Raw genomic sequence first — 18,505 nt, 5'->3', positions numbered from 1 at the left:
TAAAAATGTCTTCTAGATCCTGACAGTTTTCTGAAAAAGCTATGTTTCTATGTCAGTCGTTCTTCGATTTTTCAAAAATAGCAGAACTACAAGCTCGTAGCGCGCCACTCGGTGGCGCGCTATGAGCTTGTAGATCTGCTATTTTTCAATAGCTAAAGCATAACATAATGCTAACACCAAAAGGGGTTCCCGCCCAAAATGGGTTAAATTGGCTGGCTCTAGCCTACAGTATGTAAGCAGTAAGCACATTCTTTTTGTTTTAGAGGAATAAACATTATTGGATTTTGAAATAAGAATACAAAAAAATATATATATATATATATATTGTTTAAATAGTTACAGAATATAGGGATATGATATAAAAGTGTTAAAAAGGCTTTTTCTTTCCACCCTGACTTTAAAGACTTTATACTCTCTTATCCTCTAGGAAAATAATGTGTGACTCAGGGCTATAATATGGAATACCCACATGGAAATATTTGCTTACGTTGAAAGAAAATAAAAAAATAGGCATATATACCTCCTCTCCCGAGCAAGCAAGCGCTGCTTTAAATCACATTTTGACCATAGTCAGCAATACTGCGTGTGTCGGTGGGAGGGAGGGGTAGGGGGCTGGGGTTGCAACGGGGGCGAGCCGAGGAAGGACTCATCAACATCCACGGGTGTGCAGAGTTGGGGTCCGTTACTCAAAAAGGTAATACACTACACATTACACATTACTTTTGAAAAAAGTAATGCCTTACATTACTTGATTACGCCCTGGAGAAAGTAACTAGTTACACTACTCGTTACATTACTTTTGCGTTATTCCATAAAATCGCCTGAGATGCAGTCACATAATTTGCCCCTTAACACATCTTTATAATCCTAATAAGGAGGACATACACAAGATCTTTCTTTATGCTCTTTAATACCAGGTTGTTGAACAAGTGAAGGAAAAAAACAAACAATCAAACTCCACTCGCGGCGGGGGCCGCGGCGGGGGCCGCTGAAAGCAGCAGCAGGACGCAAGTAACTAGTAACTAGTAACTACAGCAACCAGTAACTGTAATGTGATTACTCAATTTGGAGGAGTAGTGTCGTTACTTACTCGTTACCGACAAAAGTAGTGTAATTACAGTAACTACACTACTAGTGTAGTTACACCCAACTCTGCAGGTGTCCCCCCCCCCCCCCCCCCCCTTCGCCAACCCTGCAAAAGCAGAGTTCCGACGAGGGAAACTCGGGGCTATGAAGTGACACACAAAAGGCTTGTTTAGCGGCAGCTTGACTCGGGAGGGGCTAACAGATGCTGATCATTAACCCATTCTGACCTGAGATCAGATTCTAAAAATGTCTTCTACATCCTGACAGTTTTCTGAAAAAGCTATGTTTCTATGTCAGTCGTTCTTCGATTTTTCAAAAATAGCAGACCTACAAGCTCGTAGCGCGCCACTCGGTGGCGCGCTATGAGCTTGTAGATCTGCTATTTTTCAATAGCTAAAGCATAACATAATGCTAACACCAAAAGGGGTTCCCGCCCAAAATGTGTTAAGAGGCTGTGGTAGGATAACAGCCACGGCGCTCCTGCAGTCTGGGGAGTGCACTCTTTTGATTCTCCTGCCTGATGAACCGTTGCATATACAGTATACACCCGACGAGGGGGGGGGGGGGGGGGTGTCGAGGTGCCCTGCGGAGCTGGGGTGCGCTTGCGCATGCAGATGTGCATCCGTATATGAAAAGGGGAGACGTGCGGAGGTATAGTCGCGGGTGTATGAGTTCTTCGTTACCCGCACCACAAGGGTGCCCTCGCCGTGGGGGGGCAGCAGCTGTCGATGTTTGTGTATGCTATCTGTGTGTGTGTGTGTGTGTGTGTGTGTGTGTGTGTGTGTGTGTGTGTGTGTGTGTGTCTGTGCGTATGCGCGTGTGTGTGCTTGTGTGTGACACATAATGCCCGAAAACAGACGATTGACAAGCTCACAACTAGGGGTGTATCGATATAGTAACTGCATCGAAAAATCAATTTTAATTTTAAGAATCGAAGTATAACGAAATGAAAACACGCTTGTAGCTCTGCTCTTTCCGCCGTGCAACACTGCAGTGTTGATATTGACAGCAAATTTTGATTTCGTTTTAGACATAGTCTTTTGAATAAAATTCCATTCCGTTTTAGTCAAATTTTTGTCATCAGAAATGTTGATTTAGTCAACAAAAAATATTTTGGCGGGCCTTGATGGCGTCGTAATGGCTAGCCGATCTACAAGCTCACAGCAATCTGCTATTTTCAGCATCCAACCAAGCATAAAATGACTTCTACTGGATCTCTGCTCCACTAGTCCCTCCCTAACAATTTAGTCTAGTTTTTATTTGTTGACAGAATTGTCAGTATACGTATTTAGTCTTATTTTTAGTCATCATAGCTTAGTTTGTATTTCGATTTTATTTAGTTTTCGTCAGTGAAAAAAGGTAGTCGTCGGTGAAATAAACACTGCAACACCGGTGCGCAACGAAGTCAAGCTTAAGTGTGTCTCACGACGGACGCAGTGGGTGGCACCAGCTGCGGCACATTGTGACGGGAGGTCCCTGAGGTCTCTAGTGGGCTAGTGGGCTGTGCAGCGGCTGCAGGCTCCATCCATCACAACCTCACCTTCAAATGAAGCGAGCTGGCCGAGAGAACGAGGCAGAAAGGGAAAACGAGATACAGGAAGGAAGGAAGGAAGAGAAAGAGAAACAGAGAGAGAGAGTGAGGCAGAGAGAGTCAAGGGAAAGGAGAAAAGACAAATGTAGGCAGAAAGAGATGAAGACGGACAGCGGAGGTGGAGGGAAATCTGCATCCAATGCGCAGGTGATGCATCACTGCTGAGCGATTCCTTTGTCCTGGGAGATGCGTGACGGCCGCATTGTGGTCCAGAAAGTTTGATTTTTTTTTTTCAATTATTTTTCCTGGGGGCTTTGCACAGGCAGGACAGCAAATGATGTCATCTGCAGAGGTTCTGCACCTCACCTCACACTGACAGGCCCGTACAGCAGTAACCTGCACAACGGTCCCCAAAGTGGCCAAAGCGTAATTTGCTCAGAGAATTCACTCGCCGTGTCACGGCAGTGGCTACATGCCGAGTCATACACGTTACTTACTGGGGACACGCCATGCTTGTGCACATTCGATTTGTCTTCCAATCTCTGTCCCGCGTTCTTTTCTCTTTTTTTCCCCTTCGTATTTCTTAACCCATTTAAACCTGAGGACGATTCTAAAAAAATGTCTATCGTTCTGAAAAACTTATATTTCTATGTCAGTGGTTCTCAACCTGTTTTATGTGAAGGACCCCCAGAATTTTCTGTATTTGGCCGCAGACCCCCACCTAAAAATATGTTGTTCCAGGGACCCACAGAAGCAAAGATTTGACTTGAAAATGTAGCTCTGAAATAATATATATAAATAGCAGATCTACAAGCTCGTAGCGCGGCACCTTGTAGATCTGCTATTTTTCATCGGCTAAAAAAGTATAACATAATTCTTAAAACACCAAAAGGGGTTCTCGCCCAGAATGGGTTAAACACACATATTTTTCATTCCAGATGGATGCCTCACGAGATTGGCTTTGGCACTGTTCGGCTCCCATATACTGTAGCACAAAATAGGGGTTTTCTGAGTCAGTCAGGCAGTCTGGGGCGGGGCGGGGCGTGTGGGGTGGGTGGGAGCAGTATACGCATTACAACAGCCTTCTAAGATCATATACTCTGGCCATTTTTAACCGGGCCATCAGAACCTGACATCACATCATACACACTTAATTACCATAAAACCCTGTGTCCAAAGCTAAAATCCCTTTAACTGGTTCTCGGCGACTCCTAAGGGGCTGATTGGGTGGAACGAGGACGTCTCTGTCAATCCTTTGTACCTCAAAAGAATTGCTCTCAGCGTGCGGCCGACAAAGCCAATCCAATTAAAATGCATAACTCTGACCCGCATGCCTCCCGAGAAGGGCTTTGACTCGTGAAATATGGTGTGCGTGGGGTGGATCGCCGTTGTGGTATGGGCCAGCAGCCTTCGCTGCAGGGTGTCGTGTGTCAAGTTCACCTACGGTATGGCTCAAGGATTTATGATCTGCACGGGGATGAGGGAGCGGCTGCGGCGAGGGCGTATGAATCAGGCGGTGCTGGCCCATTCGTCACGTTTAAAGGGGGCCGTGGGAGAGCTTCCAGCTGCCTGGCGGGAGTTAACATTCAGCACATGTAACTAATGTTGTCGTTCCATGTTCCGGGCTCTGATAACGGTGATAGAATGCTAGATATGAGGAAGTTTTAGGTGGCCTTGTAGCGGGACATATCTCTGAATGGGTCAGCGTAATCTAGGGCACTTTTCAATCGTCTGGGTTAATTTAGTACTTTCATCATCAAAATCTTTTGTAGCAAAACATTACCTGCATTTCAAAGGATCCACTGTAGTTACTGTATTAGTCACAAGCTGTTGTTAATAATTTGCAGACACACAGACATTCAACTTGTCTTTTATCTGATGTATTTTCAATTAGTTTTTTTCTAGCGAAGAGCTCACAATGCGTCATGATGTTGTGACCTTGAGGATCCGTTAGTTTCACAACTTGTGCGCATCACCGTCATACGCAAAACTATGAAATAGACTTAATATATGAAGGAAAAAAAAAACATAAAAAATATGAAATATGGAGATTCAAGCTCTCTGCCCGAACTGCAATGATTTGTGCCGAACATAAACATGTATGCGTCCCTCTCCCAGTCCATGATGGCGGCGGTGTGCCGCTCTGGAGGACATGCGGCTCCACTGACGAATGGACCCCACGTGTCACCCCTTTAATCATCCATCGGGACGTGAGAGGCCATTGATTTATACCTGCTAGTCAGTGGGGAGTACTGCCACTTACTAGTGCTTCAATCCTTCTAGTCAGTGGGGAGTACTGCCACTTACTAGTGCTTCAATCCTTCTAGTCAGTGGGGAGTACTGCCACTTACTAGTGCTTCAATCCTTCTAGTCAGTGGGGAGTACTGCCACTTACTAGTGCTTCAATCCTTCGAGTCAGTGGGGAGTACTGCCACTTACTAGTGCTTCAATCCTTCTAGTCAGTGGGGAGTACTGCCACTTACTAGTGCTTCAATCCTTCTAGTCAGTGGGGAGTACTGCCACTTACTAGTGCTTCAATCCTTCTAGTCAGTGGGGAGTACTGCCACTTACTAGTGCTTCAATCCTTCTAGTCAGTGGGGAGTACTGCCACTTACTAGTGCTTCAATCCTTCTAGTCAGTGGGGAGTACTGCCACTTACTAGTGCTTCAATCCTTCTAGTCAGTGGGGAGTACTGCCACTTACTAGTGCTTCAATCCTTCTAGTCAGTGGGGAGTACTGCCACTTACTAGTGCTTCAATCCTTCTAGTCAGTGGGGAGTACTGCCACTTACTAGTGCTTCAATCCTTCTAGTCAGTGGGGAGTACTGCCACTTACTAGTGCTTCAATCCTTCTAGTCAGTGGGGAGTACTGCCACTTACTAGTGCTTCAATCCTTCTAGACAGTGGGGAGTACTGCCACTTACTAGTGCTTCAATCCTTCTAGTCAGTGGGGAGTACTGCCACTTACTAGTGCTTCAATCCTTCTAGTCAGTGGGGAGTACTGCCACTTACTAGTGCTTCAATCCTTCTAGTCAGTGGGGAGTACTGCCACTTACTAGTGCTTCAATCCTTCCCAGGGGCTAGCCCACCCCAGTGTGCGCGTGCACACACACGCACGCACACGCACACACGCACACGCACACACGCACACACACCCACCCACCAACTAAATAATGGCCTGCAGGTGGAACTGGGGCAGGTCTATCTTTCATGAGTTCAGACTGTGTGCTTTCAGCCACCATTTAAAAGGTGCTTCCACGATGGCCTCCGGGCTAGCTTCCACAAATGACAGGCTTAAATTCAAAGGAGATGGTTCAATAACGAGTAGCTAGCATGCCTTAGGAGCTCCAGTGAGCTCCAGTCACCTGGGAGCCTTAAGAGTTGAGTTTAAAAGCTCACCCAGGAAAAGAACGTAGGGTCCACAAATATCAAGAATGTGCAGAAATACTAATTTCTAAATTTACTTGAGTAAAAGTCCAAAAGTATTGGCAAGGTACGTAACTTAACCCATTTTGGGGCGGGAACCCCTTTTGGTGTTTTAAACATTATGTTATAATTTAGCTATTGAAAAATAGCAGATCTACAAGCTCATAGTGTGCCACCGAGTGGCGCGCTACGAGCTTGTAGGTCTGCTATTTTTGAAAAATCGTGAAAATATTTATTTCAGAAAACTGGAGGATTTAGAATATTTTTTGAAAGTTTCGAGGTCAGGCCTAAATGGGTTAAAGCACCAAAAGTAAAAGTACTCCTTATGCAAGTTTTCAAATGTATACAAATCTTTTGAAAATAGCAGATCAACAAGCTGCTATTTTCAAATGGTCAACATGGTTTATAGGGCTGAAGTGGTTACTGTGTGTTTTGTAATAACGATCTAAATCTACAAAGTAACTAGTAACTAATGAGTAAAAGTACAATATTTGTCTCTGAGATGTAGTGGAGTATAGAAGTAAATATTGGAAATTGGAAATACTCAAGTAAAGTACAAATACCTTAACATTTTATTTAACTACAGTATTTAACTAAATGTACATCTACACAAAGAACGAGATGACATCATCACAGCTGTGAGATCATATTTATAGGTTGCCATGCCGTGTGAAAGAAGTGATAATCCTGGGTTTTGAGGTTTTCGGCCTGCAAGAACAAGTCGGCCAGACATATCATCACTTTTAGAAATCTGCAGTAGCCTAAATCCCCTCTATGATTCTCAAGTTGGACTTGAAAAGAATGTATTTCCATACAATGTCAGTTGGTTTCGGGCAGCCTTAATGACAGCTTGTCCCCAGGTTCAATAACAGAGCAGTTCAAGGTTACAATTTAAATTGTTTCTTTCGGGCAAAGTCCTTGTACTGCCACTCACGCCACTTGTGGAAAGAACTAGGACAAGGGAAATGTAAAAAATAAAAATGAAGGAAAAAAATGATAATAAGAAAAAGTTAACAGAATATGGATAAGAGTGCAAACATAAACTTTTAGGTATACTAAAGTTATGGCAGCTGTACAACCTCGCCAATCAGTTGCCATACATCTCTGTCTAGACTCATTATAAATGTAGTGAATGAAGACTTTAGGAAGGAATTTAATGAACGCGTTTCGTAAAGGTCACAGTGAGCTTGAGCTCTGACCACGCACTCAATCAGTTCAACCTTAAAGTGGATGTTTGTTTCATTAAATTAACTCAAGGTGCTCTGAGAGTACACAAGGTTTCAGAGACAACCTGAAAACACGATGTCTCCAGGCAAGTCTACGTGTCGGCGGAGGCATAGAAACATCAACAGTTATTTAAGATAAATACAGAAAAAGAGACTCAATCTCAAAGTAACACGTACACTGCTGCCATCCACAAGTTTAATTATGTTTGCATTGCCATCGGCGGTCCTTCAACTCAGGCGGCATGCAGTATCTAGTCTGAAAAGAGCCGTTGATCGTTCCCCACCCAAGGCAGCTGGCATTTGCAAACAAAGCGTTTTGAGTGGTGAGACAGATGACGGTGACAGCACTTGTTGTTGTTGGCGATTGTCCCTCTGTCTCTGTGGCTGCTACCTGAACAACCGCCTGCTCACAAACACTGCGTGGGTGGTGTGTGTCCGTGTGTGGGAGAGGTGGTGCGATTGAGTCACTTGACATCAGCTGCTGTGAACGTGTCTGCGCCTTATTAGTATTGTCTGCAAAAACTGACAATACAATATATTGTCTGCTTAAATTGCTTCGAGTGATATCATTAATTTGAATCTACGAAGCTCTGAAAATATTCTGCATTTATGTATTTGCCAGCAATATACCAGTGTGAAGTGTGCATGGTGTAGAACGGGTTTACTAAGGAGGTTTTGCCAACATCCACAGATTATTATTATTTTATTTTTTCAAAAAGGTGGTATTTGGCTTAAAACATAATTAGTCACTATTAGAGTGAACTGTGGATAGTGAACTTGTCCAAAGGAAGCTTTATAGTTTGAGAAAGAAATTTGGGGTCTTAAGGTTTTCAATGTATAAATTCATTGGTAGATCTTAAAGGGTTTATCTACAATACTGTACTAAATATTCCAGTTAATGACTGCATAGAAAAGCGCAAACATATTTTAAATGTATGTCCAGAGGGGCGATATCAAAATGTATGTCCAGAGGGGCGATATCAAAATGTATGTCCAGAGGGGCGATATCAAAATGTATGTCCAGAGGGGCGATATCAAAATGTGTGTCCAGAGGGGCGATATCAAAATGTATGTCCAGAGGGGCGATATCAAAATGTGTGTCCAGAGGGGCGATAACAAAATGTATGTCCAGAGGGGCGATATCAAAATGTATGTCCAGAGGGGCGATATCAAAATGTATGTCCAGAGGGGCGATATCAAAATGTATGTCCAGAGGGGCGATATCAAAATGTATGTCCAGAGGGGCGATATCAAAATGTATGTCCAGAGGGGCGATATCAAAATTTATGTCCAGAGGGGCGATATCAAAATGTATGTCCAGAGGGGCGATATCAAAATGTATGTCCAGAAGGACGATATCAAAAGACACATGGTGTTGGTGTGCTCTGGTGGTGCAGATCTCTACTTGGTGCAAGATATATATATCCTAATATATCTGAAATCATTACACATGAGGGTCAAGAAATGAGCCAATTAAGCTCTTACAAGCTGCTAATACTCTATAAGTATTATTATTATTATTATTATTATTATTATTTTGTATTATTATTTGTATTTACTCTTTTTTTTTATTATTAATTTTATGTCTCTTATTTTACCCCCCTTTTAAGTTGTTTATTAATTCTTTCTGTGAACATAACCATGTGATCCCTTTCTTTGTATCTTAGTTATGTACTCAACCTATTGGTTTTATGCCTGTATATATGATGTGTGTATCTTAGTTATGTACTCAACTTATTGGTTTTATACCTGTATATAATTTATGTTGTTTGTATGTCTGGCCTCGTGGGGAAAGATGGTGGGTGGGTGGGGAGGATTGGGAAAGGAGTTGTGGGAGAAAATATAAAAACAAAGAGTGGTATTTTCTTTCTGTGAAACTTGCATATGATGTCATACTCTTTGAATAAAATGTATAAAAAAAATAGAAAAAAAGCAGAGGCATGGATTGCACCCACCCCTCCCCCCAGCAAATCAAACCCTAAGTATAGGTCACAGCGTATTAGCCTGGACAAAAATATCCCTGAACGCAGCACTAGCCCTGATTAGAGCACTACATACACTGTACTACCCCAACGGCCAAAATATAATGAGATGAAAGATGGCGGTGATAGCACGCGCTTCTGTCCTCCAAAGGGAAGATGGTATAGGCTAATTACAGCTTGCCTATCTGCTTTAGAGATGGCAGCATGGAATAAACAAGGTTACAAAGTAATATATTGCTCAGAGGGTAATGAGTAATAACAATGCAGAGATGGAGTATGGGTATGTTTCGTTGCCAAGGAGACAAAGACACACGGTCACTCCAATTTATGCAATTTGTTCTGTTACTGCATCTCTCTCTCTCTCTCCCTCTCTCTCTCTCTCTACCCCTCCCTCTATTCACTTTGTGTCTTCAGACAGAACGTCATGACAGTTTGTCAAATAAAATGCCTCCGTATCAAGCATCCAGTGGCGCCACTCGACCAGCTGTCCTTACAGCATCCGAGCAGAAAGACAAAGAACAGAGGGAAGGGGAGAAAAAGGCATATCACTGCAGAAAACGGGGCGAAAGCCACCTTCCACTTTTCATCGGATGAAAAGTGGACAGTTTAGCGGGCAGCCTAGGGTTTCCAAAATGCGGAGGACAGGCTTGACTGAAAGCGATCCTTTTACGTCCATTTTGCCCTCTTTTCCATCCTCCCTTTCATTCTGTGAAGGCCCCCATTCTTCAGTCTCTCGACTCGGGGGCCGACAGTGAGCTTACTGAGACTGAGAGTCATGCAGCTGAGTGACAGTGCATCTACTGGCGTAGTGTTGTTATATAGACCCCTCTGAATTCACAGAACCTACAGTATATCAATGACCCTGTTCCTGTGTCCTTGCATAAGCACACGTGTGCATCTCTGTGTGCAAGCTGGCATTGTTACACTGTACACAGTATATGCCACAGTATGTTTGTGTGTGTGTGCGTGAGAGAGAGAGAGAGAGAGAGAGAGCGAGAGCGAGAGCGAGAGAGAGAGTAGGGGTTGGCAAAGGAGAAAGGATTAAGGACAGTCCTAGGCCTTGTGCATGTATGGCTCGCAGCCAAGTAGGACAGCCCTTATAGAGTGCTTTATGCACACTCACTTAGAAGACAGGCCGGGGGTCGGATGGGTGGGGTTGTTCAGGTACCATGAGATACTGAGAGAACTACTCTGCCCCGTCAAGCGTCAACCTAGCCCTCCAAGAGGGACGTGCAGAGAGTGTTAGAGGAGCAGGGGCTGAAATCCTGTAAGAGGGCACTTTTGGACAAAAAAAAATGCAAAAATAGCAGATCTACAAGCTCACAACGCATCGCGCTGCGACACGCTGAGAGCTTGTAGATCAGCTATTTTCGGGGGCCAACCCAGCACTCTTTAGCTAGTGGAGATGCGGTGTACGACATGGATTTCTAAACAAATTTGTTTCAACGCAAAATACTGTGTTTAAAAAAAAGCAATTATCCTGAATGCTGCCTTCCGGCATGGCATGGAAAGGAGTGGCATTTGCATTTCTTTCACCATGTAGTAAATGCTGCATTCGTGGTCTTAGAAGGACAATTGTTCTACAGACGGGTAAAAGGGCAGGGGCTGAAGCCCCCTTTGATGTCTATGTGTGCACGTCCCTGCCCTCCAACTTCCTGTGACAGAAGTAATTGAATCGTCTGTCACCAATCTGGACCGCCGCGTCATTTTGCTCTTTCGGCCGGTGACTTTGCACCACCTCTCCTCCACCTGCTCATCTTTATCCCGTTTATCTGAGAAGTGCCGTCGACAATGGCTCTGTCACGACCGATCCACACAAACAGCACGGTGATCTTCCCAGAGTGTTACCCGTCACCCCCGTGCCCCCTTTCTTTAGTTCTCGCTCTACTCCTTATCATGTCTGTCAAATATATATAGCCATGTCTACCGGTATATAACAGTTATCTTATGAAGTTAGGAATGCTAGCTACAGCAAGCCCGCCTGTCCTGCAGTGCAATTTGTCTGCTACGGTGTTTGTGTTGGTCTCTCTAAACCAGCGGTCCTCAAACTTTTTGGGCCGTGCACACCCTGTTACCTCCCAATCTAGCTGACGCACCCCCCCACATGGAAATATAAATTGCATAAGATATATAGAGACATATATTTCCTATTTATCCACATATATGCACATATATGAACCTGAATATGGCATATATATGCAGGATAGGCTATATTCTGCATATACATAGGCTACTTGCCATATATTGGCATAATATGTTAATATATTTAAAATAAAACCATAGCACCACCATTAGCCTTTTCATGTCGCGCACCCCCTAGAAGGCGCTCGTGCACCACAAGGGGTGCACGCACCACATTTTGGGAACCGCTGCTCTAAACAAAGACAGACTATAACTGGGTGTTTGCAATGACTATTATCACAGGTAAATGGTGCATTTATATAGCGCCTTTATCCAAGACCTGAAAGTGTAAATATTTTTGCCATTTTGCGGTGTAGACAAAACGCAAAGTCACCGCTATAGGACATAGTGGATGCAATGCAGGAAAAAATAGCAAGTACCTGAGTGCCACAGTCTGGTGTACCAGGAGCTGTGACCATAAATATGTTTTGCCTCTCAGATTGCCTCCCACACACTGCAAAGGACCATACTATTTTAAACACTTCACACACTGAAGGACCATGAGTAAAGTAGTCTCCATGTACATCCTTTACACAGATAATGTAATCATGTGAAACACATTGTGTGAACGAGTATTTTGCACTTGGACATTTGACATCGGAAGCATAGTGTAAGTGCTGTCTGGAGTCCAGTAAACAAATTGAACCATTTTGGGCACTTAATACTTATCTAGTAAAAAGCATGCGAGACCCAGGGCCTTTTCTCTTAGTATTATGGTCCAATCATTTTAAAAATGGTCATATCTGCTTCAAATATTTTCCAATTTCATTGAATGATACATCATATGAAAGCTTACACTCTGTACTTTAATAACCTGTAAGAAAAATGAGTCCCCTTTTGCCAGCAACAGTCACACATTTGGCACCAGTTACCCGTGCACTATGACAGTTGTAATTAAACACCCTTCAACACAACACAACAATGAAAGATGCTAGTCATGGTGGTACCAGGTACGTGCAGAGAGTGGTAGAGAGGCAGGGGCTGAAATATGAGGGCACTTTTGGCCCAACATAGTGAAAATAGCAGATCTACAAGCTCTCAACGCGTCGCGCTGCGACGCGTTGAGAGCTTGTAGATCAGCTATTTTCGGGGTGCAACCCTGCACTCTTTATCTACTGGAGATGGGGTCTACGACGTGGATTTTGAAAAACAAATTATTTCAATGCAAAATGCTGCGTTCAAGTTCAGAGAAAAAAAACCTATTCTCCTGAATGCTGGCTTCCGGTATGGCATGGAAAGGAGAGGGAGGGCATTTGCATTTCTTTCACCTAAATGCTGCATTCGTGGTCTGGAGAGGGCAGTTGTTTTACAGACGGGTAAAAGGGCAGGGGCTGGCCTGGGCCATGGCTCAGTGGTCCAGGCACCTTGGCTGGTAATCCAGTCTGGCAGTGTGCCGCGGGTTCGACTCCCGATCCCGACGGCCTTTACTGCATGTCTTCCCCCCCATCTCTCTCCCCCTTTCCTGTCAGCCTACTGTCTGTCCCTCCATAAAATATATAAAATAAAGGCGAAAGCCACAAAAAAAAACATTACAAAAAAAAAGCCCCCTTTGACGTCTATGTGTGCACGTCCCTGCTGCATACAGTCAGTACTGTATGATAAACACCTCACCTTCGACACACCAGTGACTGAAGGCCACAGAGATGCTCTTACCTTGACGTCCACATGGGCCATGAGGACAGCGAAGTTGGTCAGATGGGTGCACGAGCACGTGGTGTGTGTCCGGTTGGTGCCGAGCAGGCGGCAGTCTTGCGTGGACCAGAACCCAGTCATGGTACGCTTGGAGTAACTCCAGAACGAACAATTAGGGTTGAAGTTTTCCTCGGATTGCTGTATGTATGAAGGAGGAGGTAAACAACATTGCAAATAATTAGTGTGCGCAAATCATACACAATGACGTTAATAGGAGAGGGGGAAAAATAAGCTTTGATTGCAGGTTGACTCATGTTGCAGTCGTTGGGTCTAAGCTGACCCCAGCCGGGTTAAATGGAGGCGGATGAAGTTAATTCCAGTTAATCTTGCAGACTCAAAACTGTCTGATTTCACTTTCCTGTTTACAGAGAAAGTCTTATATATAGAGGCTTATTCTTTACATTGCAACATTAATGCCATGATTAACCCATTTTGGGCGGGAACCCCTTTTGGTGATTTAAACATGTTATAATTTAGCTATTGAAAAATAGCAGATCTACAAGCTACAAGCTTGTAGGTCTGCTATTTTTGAAAAATTGTAAAAATATTTATTTCAGAAAACTGGAGGATTTAGAAGATTTTTTTTTAATTTCGAGGTCAGGCCTAAATGTGTTAAGAGAAAGAGAGAGAGAGAGAGAGAGAGAGAGAGAGAGAGTGTGTGGGCGCACATGCACGCACGCATGCTTGTGGTGCGTGTCTGCATGCGAAGGTAGGCTGACTTTTCGTACAGCATTAAACAGAATCATGGCTGCAATTCTTTTTTCCCCATTAACTCTCTGGGAGGATGCATCCGTCAAACATTAAACAACCTTCCTGCTATCTCGTTGTCCATTTTATAACAGTCAGTCAAAAGGCATAGGTATAGTACTGTAACTAATAAGAAGAAAGCTGCTCTCATCGTGTAGCACCGTGGTGTCTCACTGAGTAAAGAGCATATATACCATATCAATAATAAGGTGGCTAATGGCCCTTCTCCGAAACGGAGGCACTTTACTGCATGTTATACCTCTCTCTCTCTCTCTCTCTCTCTCTCTCTCTCTCTCTCTTCACTGTTTCTATCTGAAATAAAAGCATACAATTCTTGACCCAAACATTGTCTCCCAGGTTCCAAGGTTAGAAGCACCTGCGGTCTCACTATATTAAACTGCTGGTTTTCTGGAGTATCACAAATTAACGACGGGGGTAATTAGTCAAAGGTTTATCCTCTGTGAATGAAAATTTGCCGCTGATTGAGTTTACCCTTCACACAGCGAAGCTATAGCAAGTTCCTGCAGTATTCCTCCGCATGCAGCGAGATGACCCTCTGTCCCATTAATGACTTTAATTAGTCCCATTAAGTGCTGAAGCAAGGAAGCGAAACAATAACTAGAGGACAGACACTATCCCAAAAGACCAGTGATCCAAAACGCTGCGTCTGGAGAGGGGGGCTAATTGTGAGGAGCAAGTGGAAATAATAACCCAACCCCGCCGCCGTACAGTCGATTCCACATATTTCATGTTCCTTTTGAAGGGCGAACTCTATTGCCAAAGTGCACTGGATGCACCTGGGCCAGTAGGATAAGATCTTCTATTCACTCCAATCTACTGTATATTGCATGCACTCAGCACTTCTGCAGCACTCCATGTAACAAGGGTCAACTGCGCACACACAAACACTGTATTGAGGATTTTTTTTTTTATGTTTATGGCCAACTGGCACACTGGAATTATAACTCTTCAGTCCTTTACTCCTCTCCTAAATACGCTCTAGCCCATGCAAGGAGCCCCAGCATGCATACAACTCTTTCAAAAAGGCAGCTGCTTTATTTAGATTAGTCCATCTGGGCACGTAAAGGCTATGAAAACTGCAGAGCCCCGACATTAGACTGACAATAAAACTGCTGAACCGCCTGTCCAAATCAACAAATGATATGTCATGCTGGTACAGGAAATAACCGACTCCACATCCACCTGACATTTGTTATTTTCAAAAAGCCAGACCAAACTTTTGCCTGTCAGTCTCACTTCCCATTTCCATCTCTTTCCCTTTCCTTGTGTCCTTGCTAAATTCGTTTTTTAAAATGCTTTGGTCTCCTATCAGCTATGACCACGTCCTACATTGGAGGGGGGGGGGGGGGTTGGGGGAAGGGGGGACTAGTATCGCAGCTCAAACCCTAGGGAGGATCAATAATACAACTGTTATTTGCTCTGCCTTCTATTTGCAGAAACATAATCAACAAAGAGACAAGAGAGCAACTATGAACCCCCCACTTGTTTTCCACTAGCATCTGTTCTTTCAACTGCACTTCTAAACATTACTAGCTTCCTTTCTCTGTTTCAGGCCTCGTGTTTTGTGGATTTAAGGTGTGCTTAAGCGGCAGAGAAACTTAAAAAGGACCTTTCTGAAAGCCGAGCAGGGCTTTGGAGTTATTTCAAGAAATGTGGTGTGCAGGGTTTGTTTGTGTACACCTTCCCATCTGCCTGACTGTGGGCAGAGTACGTACGTGTTTGTCTGTGACAAAAGACGCTTTTCTTTTTGACTTTGGGTGTCTGTGTACCTGCAGATGCCTGATGGTGAAGATGACTGGGTCCGATAAGTAGACTTTGTTAGAATCCTTGTTGATGGCAGCTGTGACGACCGGAGAGTTGACAATGACAGAGTAGTTGGTAGCCAAGGCCTCACTACCCAGCTTCATGCTGGCGTTCTCAGTTGACAGGTACGCCCCAATGTGTTTGTACAGAACAAATGCAATCCGAATCTCTCCTGTGAGAGGACAAAGGAGGGACAAACGATTTGATAAGATTGGATATTCAGCCTAAACACACAGGGAAAAAAACATTAACTGACAAGAGAAAGGCAAGTTTATTCTCACAGCACTGCCTCTAATGCATCACAAAGGTTTCATCATTTTAATGAGAACCCTCAATGTAATTCGGCATCGGTAAAGTGCTGTTATCACTCCTGTTCTGAAGCTCTGACAAAGGCAGACATTTTCTTATTCTCACTCTTTTTCTGCTGCCTGCAGTTGGCTCTCTTTCCCATCTCTCACTTTTTCAGCACAGATGGGAAAGAAAGACCCCTCTCCGCCATGCCTGAGATCACTCACTCAGATGAAAATACAATATATTGTGCACTATACAATTGGAGATGACAAGGAAAGATCTGCCAGCCAGTCCTGCTACATAATGATCTGCCTGGGCTCTGGAGTCTTAGTCATCCATTGGAGAGGTATAGTCTCAGAGACAATCAGAAATCTCTGCCAAGTGATAACAAAATGGTGAAATCGCAAATCAATGTATGCACTTGAAAGGTGGAGAGAACCAGAGCTCACCCACTGCTTTGAAGACCAACCTTGATAGCGTCCCAATATGAGGGACCACCATAAAGTCTTTTTTATTGTCAGCAGACATACAGTTTCAGGTCATCGAGCTACGCAAGAGAGTTCAGCTTGAGATGTATAAAAAAGGAGGGGGGATATTTTGTGGAGTGCGTCCACAAAAATCGGTCCGCGACCTACAATTGGGTGCTCTATACATTTTCACGATTTTTCAAAAATAGCAGACCTACAAGCTCGTAGTGCGGCCGCGCTATGAGCTTGTAGATCTGCTATTTTTCAGAGGAAATTTAACAGAGGAAATATCACTTGAAGCTCTAAGCTTTATTTGTCAACTGAATTTCTCTGCAACTGAATGTCATGCTGTGCTCTGAAAGTACAGTGATAACAAGAGAGTTTCCGACCGACAGGGCTGCTTTCAGGATGTGGCTGTACTCACCGTTTCTCCCATGCTGTTTCAAGGTGTTGGCAGAGAGGAGGATGGAGTTGCCCTGGCCGCCAGTTTGTGGAAATTTCAGGTCAGGCAGAGTTCCATCTGTGCTCATCCTGGCAACCTCCAGCTCTGCACGCAGTGCACACACGCAGCGCACACACGCACGCACGCACACGCACACACGCACGCACACACGCACACACACACAACCATCATTTGGGAGGGCATTCAATAAGAATAACATGTGTACATGTGTTGCTGCAGTTAGTTGTCTGACATAAGCGTGTGCACGCATCATTTCATGTGCAAGCACTATATTTGAATATCTGGCGGTAATGCAGGAGGCAGACACTCTAGGGAAGTGCTCACACAATACATTTATCTGGAATGGTAAGTTTTGAACAATAATGCCAGTGAAATGTTTGAAATAAATCCTACAGAATATGACTTTAAGTGGCCTTCCAGGCATCACACTTCACCTCTTTCTGCCTCACTGTATGCCTGTAAACATCAACTAGATACAGTAGACCTCTCCTCTCCTCTCCGATTGTAAAAAGCCTTTCTACAGCTGTAATTGATTCCATTAATCAGCACAGGCCCTGGTGTGCTAAATGAAGTAGATCCCTGCTTGATTCATGCAGCTTTGAGGAATCGCATGCCTCTCGGCTCTCTCATCTACGAGCGTGGGGGTTAGCACTGTTGCTATATGAATCTTTCATTGAGCATGGGGGAGGAATTCAGGTAGGGCAGTGAGAAGGAGACACACACACACATGCACGTGCGCACACGCACGCACGCAAGCGAACGCACACACACGCACGAGCGCACACAGAGGGAGAGAGCCGTTGGCAGGGGCGGTGGGTAATGGAGGCTAGCCTCCCCAAATTTACTGCTAGCTAAGGTGCATATTTTAGATTTTAGATAAGGCTGGAGTATAGCGTGTCATTGTCGCTGCAGCCACCACAATAATACAATACTATGCAGGGTTCATGCTATGCATGTGTCTGGTAAAGGGCATAGCAGTGGGTGTGGTTTTCTGGTTCCACTGGAAAAAAATCAGCCATTCATTTTTCCCATAGAGATTTACACACATATTTACAGTATAATCAATTATTTTTAAGAAGCCTAGAATCAAGCTATCCAGGATCCTGGTGAATCATGACCATACAACCTTTGATTCTGTGAAAAAATGAAAATGAAAACCGCTGAACTAAGGGTATTTAAAAATGTAGTAAATTAAAAAATTTCACTGAATCAAAGGTTTTATGGCTTGATTCTAGGCTTAAAATAATTGATTAATATATTTTAGTAAATCTCTATGGGACAAATGAATGGTCGATTTTTCAGTGGAACCAGGAAACCATGCCCCACTGCTAGGCTATACTATGGTAGCTGGTATATGATCGACATTGGAGCTTTCAAAACACATTTCTGGTGTTGTGTGTACCAGGTGCGTGCCGTCGCTGGCTGCACACCACGTTATTAAAAACAATAACTGTGGTAACAGACAGACAGATAGACAGAGCTTGCTATGCACATGCGGCTAATCCTGGTTGGTCAAATATTAGCCGTCAGGCTCACCCGCTGCCTATGGCCGTTGGCACACTTTTCAGCCTCCTAAGTCGACGACTTTTA

General features: G+C 44.0%; 1 protein-coding gene across 5 annotated transcripts in view; it reads right to left on the bottom strand.

The window, feature by feature from the left end:
* The window catches only part of LOC306913665 (adhesion G protein-coupled receptor L3), a 347,671-nt gene that overhangs the window by 51,089 nt on the left and 278,077 nt on the right, over window positions 1-18,505 (bottom strand). For all 5 annotated transcript variants that reach the window (XM_079490459.1, XM_079490461.1, XM_079490462.1 and 2 more), the window contains 3 exons: window positions 16,877-16,999; window positions 15,661-15,866; window positions 13,085-13,261 (listed from right to left, as the gene is read on the bottom strand). In XM_079490459.1, the coding sequence (XP_079346585.1) occupies window positions 13,085-13,261; window positions 15,661-15,866; window positions 16,877-16,999 (506 nt within the window). The remainder of the gene's footprint in view (window positions 1-13,084; window positions 13,262-15,660; window positions 15,867-16,876; window positions 17,000-18,505) is intronic.

This window comes from Electrona antarctica (assembly GCF_951216825.1).
Source record: "Electrona antarctica genome assembly, chromosome: 21".
In the NCBI taxonomy this organism is placed as follows: Eukaryota; Metazoa; Chordata; class Actinopteri; order Myctophiformes; family Myctophidae; genus Electrona; species Electrona antarctica.
Note: the sequence above shows the minus strand (reverse complement) of the source record. Positions and strands in the feature narration are given on the sequence as shown.